At 39.1% G+C, this 26,971-nt stretch overlaps 1 protein-coding gene across 1 annotated transcript; it reads right to left on the bottom strand.

The window, feature by feature from the left end:
• Nucleotides 1-13,924: 13,924 nt before the first annotated feature.
• On the bottom strand, nt 13,925-16,070 carry LOC131148519 (xyloglucan endotransglucosylase protein 6). Its single transcript, XM_058098265.1, has 4 exons — nt 15,810-16,070; nt 15,465-15,565; nt 14,670-14,863; nt 13,925-14,592 (listed from the first exon to the last, which is right to left on the bottom strand). The coding sequence occupies exons 1-4, from the start codon at nt 15,991-15,993 to the stop codon at nt 14,130-14,132; spliced, it is 942 nt and encodes a 313-aa protein (XP_057954248.1). The 5' UTR covers nt 15,994-16,070; the 3' UTR covers nt 13,925-14,129.
• Between the last annotated feature and the right edge of the window lie 10,901 nt (nt 16,071-26,971).

The following is a 26,971-nucleotide window of genomic DNA, read 5'->3' as shown; positions in this document are numbered from 1 at the left end:
ACCCATGAACTTTTATTGTACATTTGGGATCCGTTTGGATTAATGATTTTACTTAGGAAAAGGAAAGAAAAATAAGGAAGAAAATTATTTTTCCTTATATTTTTCTTTTCTATTAAATATTATCAAAAATAAAAATTTATTTTTAATATAACTAAAAATTAAAAAAGTTAAACATTAATTATGTATAAAGTCATAATTTGTGTTCATAGATTTGACATATTTTTTATTTTCTTTCTCACTTTCGTTGATAACCCAACATAAAAATGTTGATTCCTTGATATTTTCTTGTTCTTTAATATTTTTTGAGTTTCAAATGGAGCTTTGCTGCTCTTCTCCTCTTCTTCATGTTAATGGATCAAAACTTGCAAGCTCAAAGATAAATCTATTTTGGCTATAAAGCCTCCTCCAGCCTGCTCTTGGACTAGGAAGAAGATACCAAAGTGTAGAGATGATTCAGATGAAGCTTATAGTTTCTCTTCAAGCTCGTTATTGGCGATGGTAAGAATACTTTGTCTTCTATATGATAATTGCCCTCCTCTAAGGCCCTTGCTATGGAAATAGTGTAGCTATGGATTTGGGAGTTTCTTCAAATGTTTAGGTGGCTGATATTATAGGAGGAAATTGGAGATGGCCTCTCAGACATTCTGCTGTGGTGGCTAGCCTCATCAGAAAAATAGATTTTGATCCAATTATTTCAATATTAGATAAATTTGGCAAATTTTCATCTAACACTATTCATAATCGCATGAGGGGAAAAGTTGATCCTGTTAGTAGGTGCCAGGCCATCTGGTTTTAACCAGAATATACCCAAGCATGCCTTCATCTGTTGGTTGTGCATTCTTAATAGATAGGGTACACTTGACAGAATATCAAAATGGAATCAAACTATCACTGTGTTCTTTGTAATGATTTAGAGAAGTGTTGAAATCACATATTTTTCTGATGTTAGTTTTCAAAAAGGGACTCTTCAGAAAGTTTTGGCTTCTCTCAATATTGGGAGTAGATCCTTTTATGATTGGGAGGTTGATCTTCCATGGATTTCATCTACACACAAACCACATCTCTAGAATAAAATCAAGGTTGCCTGGGCTGCTACAATTTACCATCTCTGCAGAGCAAGAAATTTGGGTTTTTTTTTTTTTTTTTAAACATAATGTCCAAAATTCGTTGTTAGCTGCATTCTGCAAGATGTTAAATAATTAAAGGTGGGCTTTCTTGAAGCTACCTTCTAGTTTTGATTTCGTTCTGTATTTGTTCTTCTGTATCTTGTACTCAGTTCCCTTTTTCCTTGAGCACTAATTTGTTCATGACATAAAATAAAATATTAACAACTCACTTAAAACATTAATTATTCCCACTTATGATTTTTTTTGAAGTCTCTTCCAATCTTGTTACTCATTTTTCAAGTTTTATCTTTGACCCAATCAAGAGAAAATAAAGAATACCTCTTGTAGAAATTGTACATTTGATTAAATAGTAAAATATTGCCAAACCAATCTTTTTGCTCCTCGAGCATCACATGAATTACGATGATAACACAGCCAATTTAAGTTAATACAATGAAAATATAATGTTAAAAATTGGTTGCAGGAAAATCTAAATGATTAAAGAAAATTAAAGGATGTTGAAATTAAGTAAACTTAAAGATAGATGGAAGTTGTAAAAATAAATTCGTCACTAATCAAATATTAGTGAGATTTTTTCTTCATAATCTAATCATTCTCCCGATATCATTTGGGGGTTAGATTCTTGTTCCTCGATTAGGTCAAGGATCATGAAAGTGCATATGGTTGGCAAGCTAATCGGATGTGACCTGCGAGATTCAAATTTAGCCCAGTTTGTTTCACTAGGATTTGAGGAACTTTCTTTTATTATTGAGTTGTTCCGCCCTCCTCGTATTTGGTTTTCCTTTTTTCCTCCCCATTGCCAATGTTGTAAGCATTCATGGGCCAAAATAATAAGAAAATTATTCTTTTGAAAATTTGAATGATTTGTGAACCTATTGTAGGAAAACTATCATGAAATTTTCAAAATTTTTGAGAAACAAAATAAAGAAAAAAATACACGTTAAAAGAAAAATAATTACATGCACAAGATAATATTTACATGGTCCAGTAATTTTGCCTATGTTTACAAAGTTATGAAGGTACAATTTTTTCTCTTTCTAAAACTATGTCAAAAAAACTAAAACAAAAATCCCAATCACTAAAACATTCGATTTCTATATATATCATGCGCATAGAATTCACAATGTGCTACAAAATAGGTCAAAATTTTTTTCTTGAGGGCACCAAGCCGTAGTGCTTATGGACTGTCTCAATAAAAATCTTCCATTAAAAAACAATGCAACATTATTTTGGGTCGGATCACCAGTCAGATCAAACACAACTAGGCTTCATAAGGCCTAACATCTATTAGCAATTTCATGACAATAATTCTTCACAATTGAACACAAAACACTAAAATTGATTCAGAGTCAAGAAACAACCTTCAAGATTGCATAAGATACCATTGTTTGCTATTGATTAAACTACGATTCATCATAATATTTACAAAATAAACTAACATGAAATTGGGGTGAGTTGCTCTCATCTCTAGCAATTGATCTTTCATGTGTCATGGATTAATATCATCGTACTTTTTGCTCCAACATAAGTGTACTACTTAGAATGCTTAATAAACAAAAAAATAAAAATAAATAAACAAACAAACAATTTTGTAGAGTTTTTACAAAAATATTATATAAAAAAATAAAAAAAAACACATATATAGGGGAAATGGGAAAACATTATAGAATTGTACCGAACCGACTTTTGAAAAATTGGTTTGGGCTTAAAAAAAAGTATGTTGTTGCTGGGTCTCATTATTGTCAGAAATAAAAAAAAAAAAAAAAAAAAATTGACTTGTCAGCTCATTTAATGAGGGGAGAGAGGAGAGAGGGGAGAGAGGGGAGGGGGATTGTTAAAATCTTAATCCCGAGTATCTTTGTAAATAATATACAAATTAGGGAAGTAGGTAATTATGGGGGATTTGATATTTTTCAGTAGGAAATTGTTTCTTTGTTTAGAATAGGTAATCTATTATATATTGGATTGTTTGTATGAACAAAATAATGAAGAAAATATTTTCAATCGTTTCTTCTTTCATGTTATCAGAGCTAGGTTTTCTTAAACCTAGTTAAACGATGGCTAACAGCAGAGGCTCTACCTCCTCTGCAAACATCACCGGTGACTCAAAGGCTACATTCGGTAGGGGTTTGAATGGCCTGGATAACACAGTCTTTCCACTCTCATTGGAAAAACTAAACACAAAAAATTTCCGTGAATGGGCTCAGTTCATGAAACTGGTGATTAAGGGAAAAGGGAAGCTTGGTTACCTTACAGGTGAGCGGAGGAAACCAGACCCTTTCGACGCTGTATCCTTACAAAGATGGAGGTCCGAAAACTCCATGGTCACAGCTTGGCTCATCAACTCGATGCAACCATCAATCGTAAAGATCTACCTGTTCTTGCCAATGGCGAAAGAAGTCTGGGAAGCCGTATGTGAGACATACTTCGATGTGTAAAGCTACTCACAAATCTTCGACATCAAGACTCGATTTTGGCAGATGAGGCAAGGTGAGAGAGGTGTTACCGAGTATTTCATGGAGATGACTCATCTCTAGCAGGAGCTTGATTTGAGCATCGACGAGGAGTGGGAGTGCTCCGGTGACAGCACGTGATACCAAAGGAGGCTCGAAAACGAGAGGGTCTTCGAGTTTCTTGCCAGCTTGAATTGAGAGCTTGACGACGTGAGGGGTCGGATCCTTGGCCGACGACCTCTCCCTTCAACCCGAGAAGTCTTCACAGAGGTCAGGAGGGAAGAGAACAGGAGGCGCGTGATGCTGTAGCCTCAAAATGAACTCGCTGGGCTGGACCTCCCTGTACCTGTATCCACCCAAAAATTAGATGGGCTCGCTGGACACGCTGGGCCAGATGCCTCGACTCTTGTATCAAAAGGCCCAGGGGGACCTAGTCAACGACCGCAAAGAGGAAAATTATGGTGCGAACATTGCCGAAAAATAGGTCATTCAAAAAATATCTACTGGGAGATTCATGGAAAACTGGCAGATTGGAAACTAAGACAATACCAAAACAATCGTGGGTACCAGGCCAGTACTGACGGATCAACTAAAAGATCACAAGGAGAGAACAGCAATACCTCGTCTAGCAGTGCATTCAATCCTAAATAGTTGGATCAGCTATATAAGATGATTTCATCAATGCAAACATCGGGTTAGTCTTCCTCTGGTTCCCTGGCTCACCGAGGTATTTATCTGTCAGCTTTAAATACCACATCTTGTTACAAATCTCCATGGATAATTGATTCGGGTGCATCCGATCATATGACTGGGTCTCATCAATATTTTTCATCTTACTCACCATATGTCGGGAATTTGAGGGTAAAAATTATAGATGGCTCTCTCTCACCAGTTGTTGGAAAAGGAAGTATTCACATATCTGATTCCTTAACTTTACAATCGGTCTTACATGTCCCCAAGTTATCTTGTAATCTGTTATCTATCAGTCAGTTAACAAAAGACTCGTATTGTTCTGCTAAATTTGTTTCCTCTCATTGTGTTTTTCAGGACCTATCAACGGGGAAGACGATTAGCACTGCTAAAGCGTATAAGGGACTCTACTACTTTGAGGAGGCAAGTTTGAGTGAACTATGTAATACTGCAATTTGTGATTCTGCATGTACTTTTAGAAATAGTGAACTTTTGTTATGACATTCACGGATGGGTCATCCCAATTTTCAATATTTAAAACGTTTGTTTCCTTCTCTTTGTTCAAATAAAATGGCTTCTGAGTTTCAATGTGAAGTATGTGAGCTTTCTAAACATCGTCGTACTTCTTTTCCATCGTCCATGTACAAACCATCTCGCCTATTTGTTATGTTTCACAGTGATGTATGGGGTCCCTCACGTTCCCTAAATCGCACAAATACAAAATGGTTTGTGACTTTTATCGATGACCATACTCGTCTTTATTGGGTCTACTTACTGAAAGACAAAACCGAAGTTCGCTCCATTTTCATCACTTTTCATATCATGATTCATACACAGTTCCAGACTAATATTCAGATTCTACATAATGATAATGGTACAGAATATTTTAATACCATCTTGGGAACTTATCTTCAAGATAATGAGATTGTTCAACAAAGTTCTTGTGTGGATACCCCTTAACAAAATGGGGTTGCTGAATGAAAAAATAGACATATACTTGAAGTAGCCCGGGCGTTAATGTTTACAACCCACATGAAACATTATTTTTGGGGCGATGCCATCTTAACAGCCACACATCTCATTAATCGAATGCCAAATCGAGCACTTTCTTTTGTCACTCCTCTTCAGAAATTTCAGGAATACTTTCCTACCTCTTAACTCCCTTCTAGTCTCCCACTGAAAATTTTTGGTTGTACTGCTTTTGTTCATGTCCATGCACACCATCGCGATAAATTGGATCCTCGTGCCATTAAATATGTCTTCCTTGGTTATTCACTTACCTAGAAAGGCTACAAATGCTATGATCCGGTCTCAAAATGACTGTTCGTTAGTCTTGATGTCACTTTCTTTGAAACCATTCCTTATTTCCCAAAGCCCTCTCTTCAGGGGGAGAAATGGAGTGAAGATCGGTTCTTTGATCTTTTTACTATTGAATCTGCGTCATTCTCCCCGGTTACTCCAGTTACTCCATCTATCGAGTCTTCCATTGCATTACTTCCCGACTTGCCAAACACAACTGAATACTTACCCTTAAGGGGAGACGTAGGAGAGCAAAACAACACAGACATACTGGTTTACTCAAGAAAGCCGAAAATAAAGGAGAGGGAGAATCTCATACCTGAGGCACCAAGAGCGTTGGAACTGGTGATGGCTCCGAATAACCATGAGCCCTTGCCTTATCCCGATCTGGTAATTGAGTCTTCATCTGATAATCCTGCACCTGATGATATCAATTTACCTATTGCAATCAGAAAACAAACCAGGTCATGTACTTAATACCCTTGGTTGAAATACATGTCTTATAAAAGTTGGTCTACAAGATATCGTGCAGTTGTCTCTAACCTTGACGGGATGAAAATGCCAATAAACATTTAGGAAGCTCTAGAAATACCAGAATGGAGAGAGACAGTCATGGAAGAAATGCGAGCCCTAGAAAAAAATGGAACTTGGAAGTTGACAGATATACCGAAAGGGAAGAAGCCAGTGGGTTGTAAATGGGTCTTCACAGTGAAATATAAATCTGATGGAACAGTTGAAAAATATAAAGCCAGACTTGTTGCAAAAGGCTTTACACAAACTTATGACATTGACTATACTGAGACATTTGCACCAGTGACAAATTTAAATACAGTTTGGGTTCTCTTGTCCTTGGCAGCCAATTTAGATTGGCCACTACAACAATTGGATATTAAAAATGCTTTCTTAAATAGAGAATTAGAAGATGAAGTTTACATGACTATACCACCAAGATTTAGCAGAACAGGTGAAGAAAATAGAGTGTGTAAATTAAAGAAATCGTTATATGGCCTCAAACGATCTCCTAGAGAATGGTTCGACAGATTCGCAAAGGTACTAAAGAATCAAGGGTATCGACAAGGGCAATCAGACCATACACTATACTTCCAACAGTCTGAAGGAGGTAAGAGAACAATTCTAATAGTGTATGTTGATGATATAATCCTTACAGACGATGATATTGTAGAAATAGAGAGATTGAAGAAGGTTTTGGCTACTGAATTTGAAATTAAAGACTTGGGACAGATGCGGTATTTTTTGGGCATGGAAGTGGCAAGAACGAAAAAGGGAATTAGTGTCTCTCAACGAAAGTATGTTACCGACCTCCTAGTTGAAACTGGCATGCTGGGATGCAAACCCAGCGAAATCCCGATAGAAACAGTAAAGAGGGTTGAAGATTGTGGAAAACCAGTAGAAAAGGAGAGGTATCTAAGATTAGTTGGCAAGCTGATCTACCTATCACATACTAGATCAGATATTGCATTTGCAGTCAGTGTAGTAAGTCAACACATGCATTCACCAAAAGAAGTCCACTTAGATGCTGTATACAAGATCCTTAGATATCTCAAGGGATCCCTAGGAAGAGAACTCTTCTTTAAAAAATGTGAAAACAAGGAAGTAGAGATCTTTATAGATGCAAATTGGGCAGGATCAGTGGAGGATAGAAGGTCCACCACAGGATATTATACATTCGTCTGGGGAAATCTCATAACTTGGAGAAGCAAAAAACAGAATGTGGTGGCTCGTAGTAGTGCTGAAGCTGAATTCAGGGCAATCGCTCAAGGGATATGTGAAAGATTGTGGTTACGAAAACTATTGGAGGAATTATGGGTATCGGTGAACTTTCCAATCAAACTCTACAGTGACAATAAGGCAGCTATCAACATCTCTCTTAATCTAGTTCAACATTACATGACTAAACATATGGAGGTAGACAGACACTTCATCAAAGAAAAAATTGAAGAAGGAATTATATGTATGACTTATGTACCAACCAAGGAACAAACTGCAGATATTCTCACTAAAGGGTTGGAACGACAAAGCTTTGATGATCTTATTAGCAAGTTGGAGATGATTAATATTTATGATCCAACTTGAGGGGGAGTGTTAAAATCTCAATCTCGACTATCTTTGTAAATAATATACAAATCAGGGAAGTAGGTAATTATGGGGGATTTGATATCATTCAATAGGAAATTGTTTCCTTGTTTAGAATAGGGAATCTATTATATATTGGATTGTACGTATGAACAAAATAATGCATAAAATATTTTCAATCGTTTCTTCTTTTAGGGACTTTTGTTCACAAGGGGGTAGGGGGTCTGAAATGAGGGAGATGAGGAATTAGGCTTGTTAGCGCAGGTGGGAAAATAGAGAGGGGAGAGGGGAGAGAGAAGAGGGGGGGTTCTAACGACTTTAAAGGGATGGAGAGAGAGAGAGAGAAGAAAAAAGGGAGGGGGGGCATGTGTACGTAAAGAGGGGGGCCGATTTGCATGCATGCCACGGTGCAATTTTTTTTTTTTTTTTTAAAAGAAACTGAGCAAATCGACTTTTGAAAGGTCGGTTTGGAAAAATTTTGAAAAAAAATTTTTTTAGAGTGACCAAACCGACTTTTCAAAAGTCGGTTTGGTTAATTTTTTTCCCTATAAATTTGCATCACGTCCATTTGATTTAATTCATATCATCCTCCAACTGATAAATATTTATTCTGTCTGCACACTTCCTGTTATATTTAACACCTAAAGATGGAGTTTGGTTCACTTGACTCATCTATATTGACATTGGGATTATACATCCTTCTTAGAGGGCATGAGATGAGGATCATTCTGATGCCTTTAAAGGGCGTCAGTGTGTGCGCTCATTAGAGACTATGTGGCATGCCCATTCTAGAAGCATTCCGTGAATTCAACAGGTAGGGTTCTATCCACTGTACCAGATTCAGTACATTTGCTTATACCATCATTTAATTAGTGCATTGTTGGGGCGTTGGAGGCCTGAAAGGCACACATTTCATTTTCCTTGCGGCGAGACAATGATAACGTTGCAGGATGTTGTAGTCATCACAGGATTACTCATTAATGGTGACGCTATTACGAACACAATGCAGCAAGATTGGGATATGTTGTGCCAAAGCCTACTTGGACGCATCCCCCCCTTTGGCCGAAGTGGACGAAATGACGCATCCTTATCTATGACATGGATGTATGAGAACTTACCTAATCTTACTGATGAAACATCTGAGGAGGCTGTATTACAGTACGCTCGAGGGTACATAATATGTCTAATATGCGGCTTGTTGTTCATGAACAAGTTGCAATACTATGTGTCGCTGATGTTCCTCCTACTGCTAAATGACTTGGAGAGGGCGTCGACGTATAGCTGGGGTAGTGCTGCCCTTACATGGTTGTATAGAGAGATGTGCTAGGTTGGTGTTGGGCAGGCGCAATCAGTTGGAGGTCCCCTATTCCTCCTGCAGGTTTGGACATGGGAGCGCATGCCCTTTCTTGCTCCAATTAGAGCTGGCCTGCCACATCTTCCTACTGATGTCGATGATGGCCCGTTCCCACTTGTGGTCAGATGACGAGCTTTATTTCATGCTGCACACGTCCCTTAGCATACTTTGCGGTCATATTGATATGACATTGAGATGATGCGTGAGGACCACGTAATACGATATTGATTGCATTTGAATCGTTCAATATGGGTTCAGAACGTTTACTATTCGTAGTATTTTTCTTACCTAAATTCATTGTTAGTAGTTTATATGGATGTTGTACACTGCAGATGTCTACGTGAATTTACCCCCTATATGCCTCATAGGTGTAAAAGTTTGGCTAGTTCGTACTTTTATGATTTTCTTTTAGATCATGGAGTGGCACTTGCCGGACTGTGTAATGCGGCAGTTTGGGCTGAGGTAGCTGATCCCTCGTCTAGCTCAGGTTACGATCCCGACAACCATAATTCAGATCTACACAATTGTGACCTGTGCGGCAATCATCAAATCAACTGGCACAATAAGTACGAGCGTACTGTCAAGATGTGGCAACACAGATTGGACAATGTCGTCTACATACATAGGGAGCTTCCACTCCCTAGGCATCCACGGACGGAAGACGGATATAAGGACTAGTACCAATCCATCACGATTCGCTGCGTGAGTTGAACCGCCAATTTAAACATGACAGTGGTGAGTGAAAAAATTACTAAACACATGTAAGGAATAGACCCCGACTTTATCATTAACTTATTGGTAATTTCAAAACATATTTTGATGTAGGAGCACATGATGGCGAGCATCCACTTGTCAGACTGTGTCCCAACATGTCCCGCTTGATCGATTGCGGAGGTGTGTATGCAGTTTGTCGCTGAGGAAGCTCGTTGGTCAATTCATAGGCCTCCCCGCGCCGACGCGGAGGGGCCCGAATCAAATGATGATGTTGCAGCTGCTGAGCAGGCGTCGCAGAGGAAAGGTCGCGGTGGATCTCGCCAGAGCCGTGGAGGGGGTCATGTTCGAGTTGAGGGGGGTTCCCACCCAACCATCCTAGTGGATGCAAGGTGATTGGGGATCATCAACACCACAGTTCACACCGGCACAGAACTCCATCTCGCACGCATAGGCTTCTTCTTCCCATATGCCATATGGGGGGGTCATCAGCATCAGTACGGGGCATCCATTAGTACACCATACTAGCCGGAGGCTCTGTAGTCCACACAAAGCGACCCACCCCCAATGTATTGGGAACAACAACAATACCACCAATTCTCATGCTCATCGTCGATCCCATTTGATCTTTTAGTTGATGGGGGGTCAGTTGATGCTAGACTAGAGGAACATATCCCACCAACAACTAAAGGTAACAATGGTGCGGAAGGGCTATCTGGACGTTGCAGAAGGCAACGTCAACAGCCGCAAGAATGACGCCAACAACAGCCCAAACAGAGGAGACCACAACCATGTGGGACTTAGTGACTTAAGCTATTTCATTATGCGTATATACTTTAATGTTTTTTTTTTTTTTTTAGCAATGAATAATAAATTTTTATAATTATAAATTGAGCACAACTTATAAATTAATAACGAAATAAAACTGCGGAATAGAACTCGAGTACAACTCACTATTTTCAAAAGCTAAAAAGCTTAATGATAACTTATAAATTTCAAGTACAATACACATTAAGTACATATTTGGAAGTTATTATGATAGTCCAGCATGGTCATGACCTCCTAAGCAACCTTGGACACCGATTGTAACAGCCATTAGCTTCCCAAGCCATACATTTCTGTACGATACATGCTATTGGTACTTTGACCTCATATGTGCTTGCAAAGCTACAATGGAAGCACCAGCGTCATTTTTGATAATTTCTACGATTTCATTTGTTAGTAAACTGGACTTCAGTTGCGAGTGGTCTTGCGAGAGAGTCTCATTTATGCATGTATATGGCCCTCTATATTGTGTAATTTCAAAAATTCCATGCTTTCTGCGTTGAGTTGCACGCAACCGCCAAACACAGCTTTTGCCTGCACTGCACCTAACCTTCCACATTGTTGGGGTGGATTGCACCACCTTAAAATTGTGGTGTGTTTGCGCTTGTTGGACGTGCACAGAGTGCATGAGGTCATTTTTCGTTTCGAAAATCATACATTTCCCAAATTCCGAGACACCATCCCATCGTCTGCCCTCGAGTGAACTTTTAACTTCAGTTCTAATATGATTGGCTTTGACATCAACCATATATGCTAACGACAGCATGTCACGTACCCTCCTATGACCGATAGGTATGCTCTGAGGAGGCATGACAACTTCTTCATAGTGAACCTCATATGTAGTTTGTACACCACCTTCATCTACCCCTCGGTCTGCCTCTTCAAAATTCTCTTCTGAATCCTCTTCTTCCTCTAATTCACGGTCACAGTCCATATCCGGTTGCATTGGCTAGACCATGTATGCCCCCCCTCTCATTCATGACAATAGATGAAACGATTTGGAAGTTTGGTATGGAGATAGCTCCAATTGAACTTCGGCTATGCCTATACTCTGTTGATGGTTGTGGTTCGTGATGATTTGCTTCCCACATTGAATCCTTATAAAGTAGACCGCTCACCTCGGATCTCGGTTGACAAGAATTCTAGCTGAAATGATGTACCGAGGGACGTCATTCAAATATAATACTACAGTCACCTGTGAAAGATTATCAACTAGTCTGCTCGACTCACCGGTATCATATTTGGTATATGGTTGAGAATGGATGAATGCTTCACCCTACAAACTTGGGGTTTCGCCTATACTGCTGCTACGAGAAATGCGTTTAACAAAAATCTCAACTACATATACGTTCGGACAAGAACTCTACGGGTCCAACGCAATTAGGACGTCTGCATTAATTTTTATTAGGACGTCAATGCACACAAAATTTCCACCACCCCCTCGTTGCGGATATTTCGATGTTAATTCTAACATGTACTCATTTGAATCAATATCTAGGCCTTCATATATTTTGTGTTTCAAACTTTCTAACTTCATCCTCCTTTGAACTCGAATGACTTTCGTTGGCCCAGTGTTGTACTCAATACCGGTCGATCCATGAATAATCTCACCGTCATTGTATAATAAGATTGTCACTTTGTTAGCTGATGAATTTGACGTCATTATGACTTCTAAAAAAAAAAAATTTATTTGCAAGAGGTGGTGAAGGAGGTTGGGGGATCAAGGAATAAATGAAAGAAGAGAAAGCTTGAGTGATGGTCGAGAGATAATGAACGAATATATAGGGACATGTATAACCAAATCGATTTTTGGAAAGTCAATTTTGATTTTTTTAGTTATTTTAATACTAAACCGACTTTCCAAAAATTAGTTTGGACACTGAAATTAATTTTTTAATAATATCAAATCGACTTATTAAAATTCGGTTCTTTAAAAAAATTTACCAAATCGACTTTTAAAAAGTCGGTTTGCTTAGTTTTTTTTTTAAAAACAATTTGGCAACATGCATGGCACGACCATGCATGTAGATCGGACCCCCCCCCTCCCCTCTCTCCCGTCCCATCCCCTTAAAGTCATTACCCCCCCCCCCCCCCCCCCCCGCCCTTCTCTCTTCTCTCTCCCCTTTGTTTCCCGGACCCAATTCCTCACCCCCCTGATTTCAGCCCCCTGCGAACGAAAGTCCCCCTCCCGTCTCTCCTCTCATTATAATGAGCAGTCAATTTTATTTTTTTTAATTTCTAACAATGATGAAACTCGGCCGCAATATATTTTTTTTTTTTTGGCTTTTTAAAGCCCGAACCACGGTTTGATACAATTCTATAATTTTTTCTCATTTTTCCTATGTGTTTTTTAATTTTTTTATATAATATTTTCATAAAAAAAACTCCAATTTTGGTGTGTATATTCAATGCGCAACAAATTGAAGTTATAAACTTTCAGTTCCTCAATGTTTTAGAATTTACTCCTGAAACAAAGCAAATATTATACTTCTAAATAAGAAAGTATTGACAAATGTCAGCATAATTTTTTATAACATCAGCCAGAGTCTTTGATATATAGTTAAAAAGTAGTTGTGTTTCTTTCCCTAAAAATTTTAAAATTTTCAATTAACCCCTTGGTAAATTCTAAGTATTTTTCCTTCTAGCTATTTTTAAAATGACATTTTCTTCCATTCCCTACAGATTTATCTTCATTTTCACCCCGAAAGTGCTTATTTCAATTAACCCCTTGGTAAATTCTAAGCATCTTTCCTTCTAGCTATTTTTAAAATGGCATTTTCTTCCCTTGTCTAAAGATTTATCTTCTTGTCACCTCAAAATTTGTTTATTCACCAAACCCAAAAACCTCGAAAATGACAATGCGTGCATATAACATTTCATAAAAATGTTTAGGCTCCTAATTGGCTATGCTAAATTGTTCTGGCATTGAAGTGGTAAAATTTGTCATGATACAAGGGAACGTTGCATTTAAATTTTCACCGACTCCCGCATGATTTGAGTTGAGCTGCCCAGCTTCAGCCCCATCGAAATGATTTAACACTTTCACCCATGCTCTTCTTGCCTCCTGCTACTGCTACCTGCACCCTATTTCTCTCTTTGTGAGAAAGGTACGGCCAAAAGGTCGACTATATTCAATTCACTTATTTTTTTAGTTACATATAAAATATGCTTTCCCTGCTTTTGCTGATGTAACCTTGGTCTGCATTCGGCACCAACCATCAACACCATGATTTTCTTACCGCTTGGTCCCCCCCTTCCAATCAATCAACACTATGGTACACTACCCTCCACTTTCAAAGTATCTTCAGTTAAATCAAACCCACAAAGATTATCAGTATATTTACACCATTTAACCAGTGATTCAACAGAAATTTTTAAAAATGGAATTTCAATTAACCCATCACCAATATCTTACATTCTGCACCAAACACCATATGCATCCCAATACCATCAAACATGGAGCTCATGTCTATGAACCTGAAATTCTCGATCCCACCCGACACCCCCCTCCCCAACCCTTTTTCTACAATGTATACACAAAAGCCCTGCAAAGTCCGTAATTGCATCTCGCCGCCACTAATGGCGGTGGCTGTGGATGTGGCTGTGGCTGTGGCTGTGACTGTGGCTGTGGTGGAGGCACTCGGCAGGGATGACCGGGAATCGGGCGGTGTCGGTGCAGTAATCGTAGACCATGTGATTGGCTTTAACCCAGAGGAGCTGGTGACTCTGGTGCAGGCTCAGCTCGGCCAAAGTGGGCTCGTCCCACCAGAACCTCTTCTCTCCGCTGCTGCCGCACTTCTTGGCATTATCGGCGGCGGCCATGGAGACCGGGCACTCGCAAGCGTCGATGGAGAATCCTCTGTAGGAGGTTATAAAGGGGGCATGACTCCAATCGGTCTTCACCCTTCCCCCCTGTGTCGCCCAGTCGTCCGCGTTCCAGATTGAGCTGTACACGCCCATGGGCTGGTCCTTTGGGAAGGGTAGCCCTTTGTTCTCCATGTTGGTGAAAACCCGAATCGGGGTGTCATCCACAAGAAATCTGGCAAATATCAGAGAAGCAATGAGAGAGAGAGAGAGAGAGAGAGAGAGAGAGAGAGAGAGAGAAGAGGGACTTACACAACTTGGCGCTGGTTCCAGAGGAGAGAGTAGGAGTGGAAGTCCTGAGTGGGGTCGAACCAGAGGCCTAGCCTCTGTTCCCTGTTGCCCACCCCATTGACATACAAGTTGGTCTGGACAAGATAGGGTTCGCCAGTGGTATTGCCCAGGAACTCGAAATCAAACTCATTGTGATTTGAACCTTCCGATGACATCTGCCACAATAAATAATTTAATTTATTAATTGAATTGAATTGCTTAACAATTAGCAGTCCCCACCCCACGAAATTGGTAAAGAAAGTCGACATAGACCCACCCAATAATTTATACAGAAAAAGCCACTTGAAGAAAGCAGGGTTTGATTGAAGCTTGGATGTTGACTTCCACCCAATGAAACAAGAGAGATTCGTTGTTCATGGAGGCAAGTGGGCGAAGCTCTTATAATCAATGCAAAATTAATGGGGACTTGAATGAAATCACGAGAGATAAAAAGGTGCGTAGCCGCCGGTTATGCTAATACTACACCCTTTTCATGAATTGAAATAAAAGCAGATTCTTTCTGAAATTGCCTGCATCCGGGAATGATGAACAAAGGCATAGGTTGCATTGCATGAAAGATTTAGTTATGGACGGGGACACAGGTTATGATATCCATAGCTAAGCTGCTGTGCCACGTACTTCCATGAACATGAAAAAGAGCATAGCTGAAGAGGAATAAAGGGAAGTGGGCAGAGGAGAAAGAAAACCAGTTGTCGTTTTCTCCTGGGAGGATTTGGGGAAATAAAATTAAAATTATGAGCTTCAACTAGTGCTTACATAGAAGGCAGTAACAGTCCCAGCAGAGTCACCCTCTACAAGTTTGATCTGAATCGTGACTTTCCCAAACATGTATTTGCTTTTGGATGAAAACCCAGCACCTGAAATGGCACAAAACAATCATATCCTAATGGTCAGAAACACACCATTTAAAAGGAAGAGGCAGAGATGCAGAGAAAAAGTGTTAAATACAGAGACTATGCCAGCGATTATTCTTCAGTTAAATGAAATATGTAAAGCGGCGAAGCAAAAATCAGCAAGGAAAAGAAACCGAAACCACATAACCCATTACAGCAGATAGCTAGAAACTTTAAAAATTTTCCCGATGAAAAAGCAGTATTGTACCCGAATAATTGTCTAGTTTGAGCTTGAGAAGCTCCCCTTCGTATATGAAATGATCAAGAGCCCAGCCCGGCTGGTATAGTTCATCAAACTTCGATGAGCCAATGGAACTCACCAGTACAAGACCCATACAGAAACCCAAGAGCACAACCAGGATAGACATTGAAACAAAGCTAGAAACAGCCATTGAGAGAGAGAGAGAGAGAGAGAGAGAGAGAGAGAGAGAGATGAAACTTCTACCCTGCTCTGGGAATGCTCTGCGGAGGATGGAGAGACCAAGCAGAGTATATATAGTCGATTCAATTGGCTTGCGTGACAAGCCCCGATCCACGCTAGTGCCTACGGCCCGACACATCCGACCGGACACGTCAGCAACTTACACGTGCCACATCATTCGCCACGCTGGCACTCCAATATCGGGCAAGGGGATAAAAAATCCAAAAATTATAGCCGTTACTGCTCCACACCTCTACAGCTGGCCATACATGGTCCCGTGAGGGAGCACACCGTACTACATGTCGCTGTTTAAAAGGATGAGCACGGATTTCCACCAATGGCGCCGCGCCAAGTGGACAATCACAGCTGGTTATCATTTGTCCAGCTGTCCCTGGCAGTAGGAGTTAAAAAGGCGCTTCTTTCGCGTCGCACGCAAACCCCGCCCGAGCATAAGTAAATTCATTCTACTCGCTCTTTAAAAGCGACACGTTTTCACATGAGTGATTTAGAACAAGCCTGGGCGAGTATCAACATTTTGTACGCGTGAAAGTGGTCTGATGTGGTATCTTGCTTTGGAGATGGCAGTGCCAGCTGGCCAGTACAAGCGCACTATAGTCTGCCATCTCTAATTTAAAGGCGAAATTTAATTGGGGGATATGTCGTGTTTGGAACCTTGAGAGGTGTGCCAAATATTGTTATTCTTTGAAACTTAATAAAAAATTTAAACTAAATTTAAAAATGAAAAATGAGAATTTACGAATGAAACATTGGGATTAGAATCCTTGGATATTTTGGATGAATAAGTTCGAAGGAAATGTGTTTTGTATTGAACCACTTAAAGTGATTATGTATTGATTACAAGCTAGTGATTAAAAAAATTAGAGTAAATGTAAATATAAAGAAATTATGTTATATAATTAAAATTAGGTTTTTGTCCATTTGCAGGGACTTTTTTTCTCTTTTTTTTATTTAATTACGTAAGAACTTCCCTTACCAACAAACCCTTCGAATGTTCTAGTGTTAAGATAACCTTAACTTGTGATATCGAGAATCAATCATATGTCAAATAATTATTTATAAGAAAAAACCTATTATTTTTTCAATCCCTCTCATGATTTAAACTTGAAATTTAACTTCCAAAATTTAAACTTCAATTATATGATAACCGGCATTAAACATGACTAATTAATAATAATTATTGATGATGGCTATTTAATTTTATTTGCGAATGTTTTCCGAATGGAATTTATTCTATTCTTCAAGGCTTTAGGGTAATAACGACCCTAAATAATAGTTACATTATTGCAGGAACTCTAATTTCTAGTAGAGCTCTAGTATTATCCATTCTAAGATAAGCCAACCCATGAGAAGAATCTAAAACTTTAACTAGTTTATACTTATAAATAAAGTTTGATATTTTTTACACTTAAAGCCTTGAGTCACGTCAAAATGTTTCACTAGGTAAAGGGGGTTCACATTTTAATAATAGGAATTTATTTACAACTTCTTAAAAATTACATGTAATAAATAAATAAATAAATAAGTAAATTTAGACTATAATGATGATATGTTGGGAAAAGTTGGAGACAAGAAAACCCAAGACCAAAATAAAGATCGGAGCAAACTAACTTACCATAACATCAAGTTTGTTCATATACATTGGGTTTGAAACCCTATGAATTTTTTATGAATTGTTCTACTCGTTAGGCGACTAAACCAATTCAAACAAGCTAGTGTACATTTATTTATACGACAATTTGAAGGTTCCTTATGTGTTATCTGTATTATCAGTCAAATTATTCCTCATCCTATCATTTCAGTAGGCCAAATATCCCCTCTATGCTTAATATTTTCTCATATTGGGAGCAATTTTAAGTTGGTACTAGCCTAGAGTAGTGCTCATCCCTTTCTCCTTATGGATGAGCCTTTGGTGACCACTCAACAAGAAACCAATTTGACTTCTCTTGTGACGCCTCGACCTTTTATATGGTCCCAGAGTACTGCTATACATATAAAATCTGTACAATCAGATAACATACATAAAATACTAGCCCTAAACTGGGACATATGGGTATATCATACTGATATGTACTTTCATACAGTGTGAAACACATAAACATTCATATGGATTCTAATAGATATACCGAAGTACCTAACTATCCTTTACATACATTCACATGTACGTAATACATAAATTGTATTACATTTTCAAAAGTCACTTTGAGCTAAAATCCAATACATAAACAAAACACTTACGTAACTAACAATAATACTTCACTCAAAAGGCCCTACAACTAACGCTAACGTAGGATCTAAAACAAAGGTTGTATATTGAGGGTAAGACACTTCTCAGTAAGGAGGGAAATATTACATCAGTATGTGACTGTACAGTTATATTCTTGTTGGAAAATAGTTACATAGATTGCACATTCTCAATATTGTAATTGTAATGACCCGGAAAAATTATGGTATTTAAATAATAAAGAGGGGGGAAAATGGAAACAATAACAAAAGGAGGCAGCCGACTTCGTCGATGAACGTAAAGCGTTCGTCTACAACGTTGCATTTTGGGATATAAAAAACCCCGAAAATTATCAGGTCCTCGTCGACAAAAGCAGGGGACTCGTCAACGAGGGTATAAGAGGGCCTTGTCGACGAAGACAAATTTCGTCAATGAGAAAATATCGAGAGGTTTTGGGGCGACTCTAAATTTTGTTGACGAAGGAAAATTCTTGTTGACGAAATTACTATTGAACTCGTTGACGAGGTGACATGGCTCGTTGACGAAGCCATTAGTATAAATAAAGTAAAACTCGGATTTTTGATTGAAAATCAGCGCAGAAATCCTCTTTTTCTCTCCCTTCGGCTCCCTCCCCTTCTCTCTTAGATTTCGAGTCGGATTTCCACCGGTTCGACGATTTGAAGCCACCACGACGCTTCTGGAGAAGTTCTCTCCATTTTTACCGAAGTGGATTGTTGGTGGGAGCAAGTTGAAATTCGTCCCTGAATTAAGGTAAGGTTTTTTATGCCGAATTAGGTCTTTTCATAGTTATAGGAAATGATATTTACGTGAAAATACTGAAATTTAGTACTGTGAATTTTCATTTTCAGGGTATTGATTAGGAAATCCTATGGGTGTGAGTCTAGGAATACATAATGGCTTTTTAGTTATCAGGTAAGGGAATAAACTAAAGTAGTTATTTTTCACGCGTATTATTATTATTTATTAGCAAATTAATTTTCAGGGAAGCATGTATGATATTTGAATATTATTGAGAAAATGTATGTTATTGGGAAAATATTGTTATTATACAGAAAATGTGATTTTAGAATGAAATGTACGAAATTACTTAACTTTGTGTGACATGAATGTTAGTTTTCATGAAAGGTAATGATATGACAAATTTTACGAGTAAAACATGATTTCAGAAATTATGAAAAGATGCAACGTATTATGATGATTTTGACAAGTACATGATAATTGATTATTTTCATAATCATATGAATGAAATGATTTCGGCGCGAGGCCGTATATATATATATATATATATATATATATATATATATAAAATGATTTCGACGTGAGATCGTATTAATGAAATGTTCAGTGCGAGGCCGTATTTATGAAATGATGTTTGGCGCAAGGCCGTATTTATGAAACGATGTTCGGCGCGAGGCCGTATTTATGAAATGATTTTCGGCACGAGGCCGTATTTATGAAATTATGAAAAATATTGTAATATCATGTAATACATGTTATCAGAACCTAGATGTTAGTTTAGTTCAGTTTCAAGAGCTCGATACCGTAGCTTATAGATCGGATATCTATGATCAGACTAGTGCTAACCACCCCACGAGGGGGTGGGAGATGGATAGTCGATGTGACTTCAGTGTAGAGTGTAGACATCCACCTAGCAGTCCGGATTAGGATGTGGAGGACCCATCGTACTTACAGACATTTTTGACTCGATAGTAGTCGGCCAGGCATTGTCGGGTCCTGCCTTTGGGCTGCACAATCCGTCATGGGGGGTAATACATGATACCATCTAGCTATTCATCCTAGATATGTTTTTAGTATTATCAGTTATAACATACGTTTTATGAGCGATATGATTTATTAGCAAATATGAAAGTATATGATTATTTAGTACGATATGATGAATGTTTACAGATATATAAAATGTACTATATATATATAATTGCATTAAATGTTCATGTTGCCACACAACTGTATTTAGTTTATTTTTCCTTACTGAAAAGTGTCTCACCCCCGAAGTTAATTAAATTTTCTGGAGATCCTGAAAGATCGATGGGTCGTAGCCGCCGTTAAGTTTGTGAAGTTACCCTATTAGGAGGGTAAGATTTTGTACTAGGATCAAGATTATTTTGTCGTGAGATCCTAATTGTATTTGGAATGTTATGGGAAACTGAACATATATGTATGTTATTTTGGTGTAAGTAGACTTTGGTATTATGTTTTATAGTTGAATGGTTGTAATTTTATACTTATTACTGCTTAGATTTCCGTTGTTTATGACTAGTCTATCCCCATTGCCCACGGGTTTGGTTGATTATATATTTAAATATGCTTATTATTTGGTAAGTTAAGCTGGTCGTTACAGTTTGATATTAGAGCCTAGGATACTAGGTTCTGTAGACTTTAGAATGCAGTAATAATAATACCAGAGCATAGGATAAGGAGATTTGAGGTCTGGTTTTGTAGTCTAGATGCAGGACTTCTGTGGTAATTTGTGTAATTTTCCTAGGGTGACCATTTCAAGAAAGTCATGGTAAACTATCGTCAAGTTGGGTATCTAGGTTATAGGATTGAACCTTGAATTAAGATCAGAAGAGATGAATTAATTAGGAGAATATATTATATGAGTTGGATGATATGTATAGTGAAGGGGGTTCTGAGTTAAGTTATTTGTTTTTCAAGATGGACCCCGGTGGCAGTAGTGCCCACGCTAGTGGGAATGAGGGTGCTGGACCGTCAAGCGTTGCAGTTAGTGATTCAGATGCAGTTTTGCGCAGCGTGGCACAACAAGTTATGACATAAATAGCTAGGAGTTCGAGTGAATAGGGTGGTCCGACGACAGGCTACGGTAGCTCGATAGAGAAATTTATTAAGATGAATCATCCGACTTTCTTAGGGGAATAGATCCTGCAGTTGCTAAAAACAGGGTGCAAGAGATAGAGAAAATATTTGCAGTGCTGTAGTGTTCTGAAGAGCAGAGGGTGCCGTTTGCTACCTACAGACTGACTGGAGAGACTGAGAGATGATGGTCGGCGATGAGATTATTAGAGCAGCAGAGAATAGTACCTGTAGAGATGACGTGGGAGCAGTTTAAGAAAATATTCTTCGATAGGTATTTCCTAGCCTCGTCTAGGGAAGTTAAGATTGAGGAGTTCCTGAACCTGAAGTAGGGACAGTCGTCAGTGCAGCAGTACGTGGCGAGGTTCATCGAATTATCTCGCTTCACCCCGTACCTTATACTAAATGAAGTAAAGAAGGTATAACAGTTTGAGAGAGGTCTGAGAAGGAAAATATATAAGCAGATGTCGATTTTGAAGTTGCAGGATTTTGCTAAGTTGGTTGATAGGGCCACTATAGCAGAGATTGGAGAGCGGTTGGAGGCCGAGGAGTAGAGGAAGAAGAAGAGATCCACACCTTCTAGCTCCTAATAGGGAGTCGGTCGTGATTCGTGAAAGAGAGGTGGCTACTATAGAGACCGGAGGCAGGAGTCTGGGACTTGAGGTTTTCAGGGTATGCAGCCACCTCCAGCTTGCCCGACTTGTGGGAAGAGGCACCTAGGAGAGTGTTGTGCCGGGCGAGGTGTTTGTTATCGATGTAGGGAGCTAGGGCATATGATGAGGGATTGTCAGCCTCAAATTGGTACAGCTTCTACTCTTGCTCCTAGATCTACTCGGGGAGGCTATCAGGTGCCACGTGGAGGCCAGTAGAGAAATATGTCCCCAGCCAGCGTTTTTGCTTTGACGCCGGACGATGCTGAGGCGGTCGGTGATGTGGTGACAGGTACGATTAATATGTTTTCATTTAAAGTTATTACACTTTTTGATTTTGGTGTCACACACTCGTTTGTGTCGTTGGGGTGTGTTAAATTGTGTGGGGTTGAAACACAATCACTAGATGTCGGGTTATTAGTGGCTACACCGACTGGGTCAGCGGTGAGATGTAGTAGGATGCTTCATGGTTATCCAGTTGATGTTCAGAGGAGAATTTTATCTACTGATTTGGTGGTGCTGGATATGCACGAGTTTGACATCATCTTCAGCTTGGATTGGCTAGTAGCTAATTCTACTATTATAGACCATCGTGTAAGAGAAATGATATTCAGACCTCCAAGGAAACCAAAATTCAGATTTACAGGGTCATGAGTGCAATCTTTACTTCAAATGGTCTCAACAGTTCAGGCGAGGAGGCTGCTCCAGAGTGGCTGTCAGGGATTTGTGGCTTTTGTGAAGGAAATGTTAGAAAATGAATTGAAACTTATTAATACGCCTGTGGTGAAAGAATTTACAGATGCGTTCCCAGATGAATTACCAGGTCTGCCACCTGATCGTGAGGTAGATTTTCCCATTGATCTACTTCCAGGTACAGCGTCGATCTCTAAAGCACCGTACCGAATAGGACCAGCAGAGTTGGTAGAACTGAAAGATCAGTTACAAGATTTGCTTGATAAAGACTTTATACGACCTAGTGTATCTCCGTAGGGAGCTCTAGTACTGTTCATAAAGAAGAAATATGAGTCCATGAGAATGTGCATAGATTACAGGAAGATTAATAAAGTGACCATCAAGAATAAGTATCCTTTACCCCGTATCGATGACTTATTCGATCAGCTCTAGGGTACACGGGTATATTGTAAAATTGACCTCAGATTAGGCTACCATAAGGTAAAGGTGAGAGTAGAAGATGTATCGAAAACGACTTTTAGGACCAGGTATGAGTATTACGAGTTTCTTGTTATGCCATTTGGTTTGACGAATGCTCTTACAATATTTATGGACTTGATGAATCAGATCTTCCATCCATTTTTAGATCAGTTTGTGGTTGTTTTTATTGGTGATGTACTGGTCTATTCGAGGAGCTTTGAGGAGCACGAGATACATTTGAGGCAGGTTTTGCAGATGCTCGGGGAGAAGAAGTTGTATGCAAAATTCAGTAATGTGACTTCTAACTCGAAAAAGTTGTATTTTCAGGGCATGTTATCTCAGGAGACGAAATTTTTGTGGATCCTAGTAAGATTGATGTGGTAGTAAATTGGGCTAGACCGAGGAACATCCAGGAGATCAGGAGTTTCTTGGGATTAGCTGGATATTATTGTTGTTTTGTTGAGGGATTCTCAGCTTTATCAGGACATCTAACACGACTGACTAGGAAGAATGTCAGATTTGAATGGGACGATAGCTGTGAGCAGAGTTTTCAGGAATTGAAGCAGAGGCTAGTCACAGCACCAGTACTGATCATCCCGTTAGGGGGTGAGGGTTATACTATCTATAGTGACACGTCCTTGAAGGGACTTGGCTGTGTATTGATGCAGCATGACAGGGTGGTAGCGTATGCGTCTAAAAAGTTAAAAAAATATAAGAAGAACTACCCTACCCATGATCTTGAATTGGCGGTAGTGGTACATGCATTGAAGATTTGGAGGCATTACCTATACGACGAGTAGTGTGAGATTTTCTTCGACCACAAAAGCTTAAATTATTTTTTCACCTAGAAGGAATTGAATATGAGGTAGAGAAGGTGGTTAGAGTTAATTACGGATTTTGACTGTACTATCAGCTACCACACAGGGAAAGCAAATGTGATAGCTGATGCATTGAGCAGGAAATCTGGGGAATCAGCGTTGAGGGCTATGGAGATCCAGCATTCGATCATGATGGATCTGGAGAGACTGAGCATCGAGTTGGTTAAGAGTGACCCGCATGTATATATTGTCAGTCTAGTGGTACAGCCTACTTTGCAGGAAAGAATTAAAGCTACCCAGAAAGAAGACTTAGAATTAGTAGAGGTAATGTATATAGTGCAAAGTGGTAAGGGGGAGGAATTTAGTATTACAGACGACAGAGCATTGTGGTTCCCTCCCAGATTATGTGTTCCTGCCGATATTGACATTAGGAAGACTATTTTAGAGGAAACTCACAGATCTTTGTATACAGTCCTTCTCGGCAGTACGAAAATGTACAGGGATCTGCGAGAGTTTTATTGGTGGAGTGACATGAAGAGAGAAATTGCCAAGTATGTAGCCTAGTGCTTGATGTGCCTGCAGGTAAAAGCTGAGCACTAGAGGCCAGCGGGTCAATTACAACTGTTATTTATCCCATAGTGGAAGTGAGATCATATATCCATGGATTTCGTGTCAGGGCTGCCATCGATATTGCATGGCCAAAATGCGATTTGGGTGATAGTAGACCGGTTGACTAAGACCGCCCATTTCCTCCCTATCAAGATAAGCTATTCCCTTAACCGTTTAGCGGAGATTTACGTTCAGGAGATAGTTCATTCTCATGGAGTGCTTGTATCTATTGTGTCAGATTGAGACCCGCGTTTCACTTCACGGTTCTGGAAAAGTTTGCAAGAAGTTTTAGGGTTTTAGCTATCATTTAGCACGATATTCCATTCTCAGTCAGATGGGCAGATTGAGAGGACGATACAGATACTAGAAGATATGTTCTGAGCATGTGTATTAGATTTTGGGGGTAGTTGGACTCAGTTCATGCCACTGGTGGAATTCGCGTATAATAATAGTTTTCAGGCCAACATTGGCATGACATCGTTTAAGGTTTTATATGGTAGGAAATGTTGATCTCCTTTATTTTGGGACGAGATGGATGAGCGGCGAGTTGTGGGACCAGAGCTAGTACAGCAGACGTACGATAAAGTTCGAATCAATACAACTCAGAGTCGATAGAAGAGTTATGATGATAATCGTCGCAAGAATCTGGAGTTCGATGTGGGTGATCATGTATTTTTGAAGATAGCTCCACTGAAAGGGGTTATGAGGTTTGGTAGAAAGGGTAAACTTAATCCCAGGTTCATCGGTTCGTTTGAAATTTTAGAGAAAGTGAGGCCGGTGGCCTATAAACTAGCATTACCACCTACACTATCCAGGATGCACAACGTATTCCACGTATCTATGTTGAGAAAATACGTCTAAGACCCTTCTCATATTATCAGCTATGGTGAATTAGAGTTCAGTGATTCACTAGTTTATGAGGAGGTATCGGTGCAGATTCTGGACAGAAATGAACAAGAATTGTGTTAGCTTCATGGTGATCCCAAGAGGGGGGTGAATTGGTATTTTTTAAAATCTATCCCCTAGGTATTCCTCTTAACAGCAGTGTGTTCACAATCTTATGGTCAATCTAGTGTAAGTAATATTAGAAATTAAATAAAGCAGTTTAATCAATTACACAAGCACCAAAAAGTAGTAAAAAGAATAGTGACACACAGATATGTTATCGAGGTTTGGCCAACTGCCTATGTCCCCACATTGACTAACAAGAACAAGAATTATCACAATAACTTGCTCACTTAAGCGAGTGGAGTGACATCTATACAAACCAGGTCAAATTAACACAAGACTGACCTCAACCTTTATACCAATCCTTATCGGGCTGGATTACCGTCCCCTCAAGCCACGCTTGGAATCTCTCAGATACACAATCAAAAGGTACAATATAGGGGTGCTTTCACGTAAAGCAAATTTGTATCACAAATGCGCACAATCACAAACACCACAGATGATTTAAAATGTAAGTTCAGTGTGATATTAGATAGTTTAACTCTTAAAGGTCTTTTCTATCAGTGTAGTACGTACGTGAGAGTGTCAACAAGTAATCTTTGTATTTCAAGATGTTCTCAATCAAGGTGCTCAAACAAATATATCATGCAAGATTCAAATATCCCAAATAACAGAATATGTCAAACACGTGAATAGTGTATATGCTTGGTTTGCAAGATATATGTACTCTTTGTATTTCAGCAAATGATATAGACCTGAATGGATATTGCCACAAAGATTAATATAACACACACAAATATCTTTTCACAAATATATCAATATGAATACCACAAGATATTTGAGTACGTTTGAAAATATTTTTGCAAGTCAAAAACAAATACATACTTCCTAAGATATTACAATGAGAATGCAACACTCGGAAGTTTAGCAAGTCTTCTTAGGATAGGCTTATTAGAAGATCCTTCTAAGAATACTTAGGTTATGCTCTCCATAGAAAAATCGATTCAAAGTGCTTCAAACAATGAGAGCAAACCTCTAAACAATAACACTCAATACACTTACAAATGATACAGAGAGATGAAGAAAGTAAGTTTGAGTGGATTTGGCAAGAGTATGCGAAGTAGGATGTATTTAGCTTGAGAGAGAATTTTTGAATCTATTTGCTAATCGATGCTTAATTCTCCCAAATGAAAGAATATATATAGACATACCAGGATTTTTGACTGTTGGGGACCTATTAGGGATTGTTAGAAAAATTTAATGACATTTAACCCATTTTAACCGTGTTTAAAAATTTTAACTGTGGTAAAAAATTAGGTGCAACCCGAGAGGTCTGGTTAACCAGAACAAGTTTGGTCGACCAAGTTTCATATGGTTCGGTCGACTAGAGGACTTTTGAACTGAGGGCTCGGTCAACCAAGAGATGGCGATTTCTCAATTTTCTGAGGTTCGGTCAATCAGGCCATTTTGAACTAACTGGTTCGGTCGACCAGACTGCTGGGATTTCTCCCGAGGACCTTCAGTCGACCAGGTAGTTGGAGTTCTTTTTTGTCTCGGTCGACCAGGGCCTTAGTCAACTGTTGACCTAGGCCTGGTTCGATCAACCAGGGCTTTGGTCAATTGTTGACGCAGGCCTGGTTCGGTCGACCAGGGCAGAATGAACTGCCTGGTTCGGTC

Source organism: Malania oleifera, chromosome 2, assembly GCF_029873635.1.
Source record: "Malania oleifera isolate guangnan ecotype guangnan chromosome 2, ASM2987363v1, whole genome shotgun sequence".
In the NCBI taxonomy this organism is placed as follows: Eukaryota; Viridiplantae; Streptophyta; class Magnoliopsida; order Santalales; family Ximeniaceae; genus Malania; species Malania oleifera.
The sequence above is the reverse complement of the archived record's forward strand: the minus strand, read 5'-3'. Positions and strand labels throughout refer to the sequence as shown.

What these genes read in the sequence shown, in the direction of transcription:
- LOC131148519 (XM_058098265.1), bottom strand. Translation starts at nt 15,993, where the DNA reads ATGGCTGTTTCTAGCTTTGTTTCAATGTCTATCCTGGTTGTGCTCTTG. An exon ending in GGACTGTTACTGCCTTCTAT is followed by an intron (nt 14,864 to 15,464) that starts GTAAGCACTAGT and finishes TTATTGTGGCAG; the next exon opens with ATGTCATCGGAAGGTTCAAA. An exon ending in TGGAACCAGCGCCAAGTTGT is followed by an intron (nt 14,593 to 14,669) that starts GTAAGTCCCTCT and finishes GATATTTGCCAG; the next exon opens with ATTTCTTGTGGATGACACCC.